This window comes from Acanthisitta chloris, unplaced genomic scaffold (genome assembly GCF_000695815.1).
Source record: "Acanthisitta chloris isolate BGI_N310 unplaced genomic scaffold, ASM69581v1 scaffold44271, whole genome shotgun sequence".
Taxonomy (NCBI): domain Eukaryota; kingdom Metazoa; phylum Chordata; class Aves; order Passeriformes; family Acanthisittidae; genus Acanthisitta; species Acanthisitta chloris.
The window spans coordinates 47,442-52,906 of record NW_008658571.1 but is presented as its reverse complement, the minus strand read 5'-3'; the positions used below and the strand labels follow the sequence as shown (position 1 = coordinate 52,906).

Below are 5,465 nucleotides of genomic sequence, written 5' to 3'. Positions count from 1 at the left end.
CTAGGGACGCTGTTCCTGCTCCTTGTGATCGTAGAACTGGAGATTCCCTTCTCGGTGCTTTCGTGTGTAGGTTCCCCGACCTATTGTACACCTTTTAACTTTTTACCTATATTTTCTATTCTACAGTTAGGCCTTTTTACATATATTGCTTAACTTGCGGTATTCCTTGTGTTAATAAGCTAAAGCAATCCTAAGGTTAGTGTTCTATATATCTGGCAAGATAAGATAACATCCTGCTGTGAGCTTCTACCTTGACTTGTTTCGCTTCAGCAGGTTCTTAGTTACCTTTTGGATCTTACTTTGTTTGCCTGGCTGGCGCATCCCTAAATTCCTTTCTTGGGGCCCATTCCTCTTATCACTTCCTTCTTGGCCCTGGTTAGTATCTCCTCTCTTTGAAGTGTGCGTGTCAGTGTAGAGCAAGGACAAACAAACAGGCGACGCCAGCTGCGCCCACTGCTTAGTAAGAAACTCCCAGTCTATCAGTGATTAGTCTTTTTTAGCTTCTTTGTTTCACCACCCCCCCCTTTTCTAAGTACTAAGTAAATTCTTTTACTTAGAATATTTCTCTAAAGTTTTCTGAATATATTGGCCCTATACCTTTTACATATGGTTTTATTCAGGGTTTAATGAACAAACTCATATGCAGCCTTTTACAATGTGACCACTAAAAGTGAGGAATCTTCATAAGTGCCCTTTTCTTGTGACTTTTTTATTTTGTATGATATATGCTCCCAGTTCCACTACAGAAGTATTCATTGCCCATTGAATTCTGAGGTTGGTAGTTGTGAATGCCCAGGGAATGACATGTGTAACCCTTCAGAAAGTGGTTTTGTTCGAGTTGTGATAACGAAAACCGGTATAAGAGTTGCAGTGAAAGGGAAATATTCATAGGAGAACAGAAGGAGAGGGAAAGTGATGCACATTAACAAGTGGACTCATTAAAACAATCCTGATGAAGAAACAAGGGACTGGAAAAGGAACAATGATGGTTTGAATTGCAAAATGTAAAACACCGCAAGGGATGCAGCAAGTAACTGGTGATAAAGACCACTGTGTCTACTCAGAGTAATACTTCAGGATGTCCCTAAAACATGGGCCTGAGCACTACCCTGGGCAGGATTATTGCTGTCAAAAACCCAACTTGTTTTGTTTATTTTTGAACTGTTAAAAAATTCTCACAAGTGACAAAGGCCAGTGAATATACGACATTTTGTAAAGCATCTATATAAATTTTTTTCCTTCACTTCTAGCACAAGTACAACAAAAAGAATGGAGGAGGAGAAGGAGAACTCAGAAGAGCAACTTACAGAACCTGAATCAGATTTACCAGATGTCTTACTAGAATTTCAGTAGGTTTAATATATTTTAACTTTTGACTCATGTCGAATATGTGAATGAAAGAAGCAGATAGCAAAGACAACTTATTAATTTAGAGCCTGAGCTGACTGCTTTGGGTTTTCAAGGGTATTTTGGAAAGGTACTTTTTTTAAACTATGGCTGTAAGAAGACATTTAAATGGGTCAGAAATAATTTTATGTCATTAAGCTATAACTTGGGAAAAAAGGTTTATTCAAACAAAAATATTTGATTTTTTTTGTTAATAGCAAGCTTTTGATTAGCATATGTTGAAGTTGCAGGGCTGTATTTTTTAGGATTCTTTGGTGCTCATGGAGTTTTGTTGCCACTAGTCAGAATCTCAAGACAGACAGTTTGCTTCTTCCCTTGGTGCAGCTGAGAGCAGAGGACAAAGCGTTTTATTCTGAAAGCAAGAGAGGAGTAACTTAAAGTTCTCTTAAAATCAGCAGAGAATAAGAGCCAAGGGGGGGATATCTGAAGCAGTTAAAAACTAGACCAATTTATTTGATCAACAGTCTCTTGAGTAGGTGATTAAAAGGAGAAAAAAATAAGCTCCATGACTTTTATCCAAGAAACAAATTGAAACAGCAAAACCTCAGCAACATCCAATATTCAAAAATTATCAGCATTTAGGGGGCAAGAAGTAGTGCCTTGGTGTGGAAATGAAAATTTGAGTAAGCAAACTGAAGAGTAGCCACATATAGTTGTAGTGAAATGTATAAGAGTTCACAGGGTTTATGTGGTATTTTCCCTTTCACTTTACGGAGAGCAGAGTAAAGTTTTCCGTAGTGAAAGAGCCAAGATTTACCTGAATCATATCACAAATAAATACAAAAAGCCAGCAAACCAATCTGTCTAGTTTGGTAAGGAACAAGCAAACTGTATTACTAGGCTGAGAAAAAATACTGTACCACTTACTGATAAAATTATTGTTATGCATATTCAAATATACAAGCACATGACTCATTTGTCTGTAGAGTCCTCCACTGAAATGGGTGCTGAACTGACATGGAGTATGTAGTTTCTACAGCAACAGTAAGAGAAAAAGGAAAGAAAAGTATTTTTCTTGCTGGTTTTCTTTCCTCCCTTCTCTTTTCTTTCCCTCTTGCTCTCCCTTCCCATCTCCTCACCTCTGTAATCGATGACTTCTTTGTACCACTTGACTGAGCAAAACAGCATAATCACACAAGTGAGTATCTGTCCCATTCCACTTTAGGATTTATCAACTGTGTAGTATTTATTTAACTTCCATTCCTGTTTGTAAATCAATACACTGAAGAATGGTCAGTGTTCATAGGCGGTTTGTTATTTTTCATTTTCTTTATAGTTTTCTATTTCAAGATTGGTTAGAAAGAACAATCTTATGATTTACTTGCCTTAGTAACATCCTATAGGACTGACAGAGCTGTCACAGTACTGCAGGGAAGTGTTAGTAGATGATTAAATCACCTAGATGAAACCTAGCATGCAGAGTTGAGAAAAATAGTGTCAACCCGGCTGTTTTGTAGCTTTAATCTGACAAATACCATAGGAAAATAATCTAAAGGGGAAAGTTCTAATGTGTAGCAGACAGAATAGCAAATTCTACTTGTTTACAGTTTGACATTAACAAGGTGATGGATATATTAGTAGGAAATCTTAAAGCAGCAGAAAGTAAGATGAGCAACAATAATCAAAATACAGAAATGGTTTAAAATGGGAGGTAGTTTAGGAGAACACACTGTGTGGCCAAGCTTGTCACACCAAGCTGTGACACACTTCCTCTAGCCATGACCACCATACCCCATATCTCTGCTCTAGTCTCTCTAATATTCCAGTACTTAACAAAAAACCTGAAGAATACCTTGGAGCACACTGACACAAGAGGATGCAAATCTATTAACCTGCAATTGGCATGATTCAGTGATCCAAACTTAGCAACTTAGTCAGGAAAAAATTATCTTCTTTTAAAGCAACTTAATACAATAGAGAGGGGAAAAAAATAAAACCAAGCCAAGAACAGAAGGAACAATAGCAGTTGAAAGAGTGAAAGATACTGTGATAATTGTAATACTTGCCTCTACTGTGCCATATGGTGAATGAATTCTGGGAACAGAGAGAAAAATTACAGAGAATGTGGCAAACAGGCACCATTTGCAACCTTGTATTTCTCATTCTAAAAGACAGTCAGAAGGAAATACTTATTTTACAGCTATGGTAAAGAAAATGACAAGTAGTCTATCAAAATTGTGAAAGCAGTGAGCTAGTTCCTCGATTAAAAACAGAGGATACTACTCAGGCTGGAATCCCTATTCCCTTAGTGCTTCTTAAAGGCCTACAAGTTCTTGGTGCACAAATATAGTTTATGAAGTTTGACAAACCACATTTTCAGAAGAATTGAGTCGCATTTAATTCTCCAGTTTGGGATTCATCTGACCTATGTCTGAGTGAGTTGCCTAGACTTCCTCTGTAGCTAGTGATGAGTAATATTTCTGGGGCACAAAAAAAGAGACCTATGTAATAGGTCAGCTAAACGACATGCAGGAAGAGTAAACCAGCTTAATCCTCCCTAGAGGTTGCAAAGGAACAGTATAACCAGGGAGTCTGTTCCTCTGTAGGAGTATGAGATCCAAACGAACACGAAGGTCCAGATATATATGAGAAATAATTTATTTCTGTGAGTAAGCAGACAGTGGTTTCTACCCTACTGAGTTCAGCAATACAATACAAAATAAATATTTTGGTAGTATTTAATTTTAATCTACCTTAAATAACATTCCTCTCTCTCCTCTTGTTGTAACAATGTCTCTTTCTTTACTATCTCTGCACAGACTTGAGAAGAAAGAAGCAGCAATTAATCAGGTTTTGCTTCATTTGAAACAACTGGAAGAAAAGAACAAAGAATATCATAAAAGAGTAAGTGACTATGCATCCTTCTCCCAACGCACTTTATATGTGGTATTTTAACTCACAGATTCAATTTTATTCCTTTAAACCTAATACTACATATGGTAAAACTAGTTATTGCAATGAATTTGTTACAGTCAATGAAACTAGAGTTAGTGAGTCACTCTACGTGCTAAAAGTGTTATCTGAATTAAATGTGACATATAGCATAAATGTCCTAAATATAACCATGCAAAAAAGGAGCTGCAGGAGCAGAATCTTGCAGAGTAGGACACTGCAGTAAGGAAAAGTGAGTTCAGTGAATGTGTTTTCCAACGCACACGTGATCCTCAGTAACAGCCTACGAATTGTACATTCAGATAGGCCTTTTAACCAATCCTGTAAATATTCCTCAATGTTTTGGTGCACAAAGAATAAATGGTATAAACTTCATTTTTGTCAGTAGTATTAGTAGATCTATCCAGGTGCTGAGTTTTGCTGACCTTCTTTGATTCACTTCTGAGGTAATGGAATTGCACAGGTTTCTATGAAAGTTTAGTTACCATTACTAACTTAGGTACAATGAAAACTGAACCAAGAGGAAAGATCATCACACAATGGACTAGCTGCAGTTTTTAGTACTGCTAGATGAAGACTCTGTCATGGATTAAGAGTTGTGTTGGATCATTTTTAGAAAAAGTTTGTGTAACCACTGATTGCACCTGAGTAACACTTTTACGAACTGTGTGTATGAGCCGTACACAAACACCCCTAACATGGCATCTGATGACTGCAAGCAGTGAGCTTTGAAATCATATATATGTATGTATGTATGTACAGTCAATTAAATTAATTCAAATTTCTCAAAAATCCTTGTGCTGGATCATGTTGCAGCCTGCACTTCCATCGCAGTGAAACACTGAAACAATGTCTGTCTGTCCTTCCCATGCCCAATGCTTGCCCTGTTTTTCTAAGTATCCATCTGTTTAGCTTTCTGTGGTGCTTCTTTCAGTCTTGAAGCCTGGATGGTGTTCCGTCTGTGGCATAACTATCACTGAAAGTGGCATTTGCTCTTCTTTCTGCAAGAGATCCGAAGGCTCTTATGGTTATTCCCCCAATTTGCTGCTAGTTCATGGTCCCTTGGGGACTTCTTCATGTTTTAGACTCTGCAGGGTACTTTATGGCATGCTTGAAGTGCTATTTGTTTCATTTATCCATGTTTTGACAGCACTTTGAGCTCCATT

At 37.5% G+C, this 5,465-nt stretch overlaps 1 protein-coding gene across 1 annotated transcript in view; it reads left to right on the top strand.

The window, feature by feature from the left end:
* Positions 1 to 1,269: 1,269 nt before the first annotated feature.
* CCDC83 (coiled-coil domain containing 83) overlaps positions 1,270 to 5,465 on the top strand; it is an 18,209-nt gene continuing 14,013 nt past the window's right edge. The window contains exons 1-2 of the mRNA XM_009085127.1: positions 1,270 to 1,349; positions 4,167 to 4,251. Of these exons, the coding sequence (XP_009083375.1) occupies positions 1,270 to 1,349; positions 4,167 to 4,251 (165 nt within the window). The remainder of the gene's footprint in view (positions 1,350 to 4,166; positions 4,252 to 5,465) is intronic.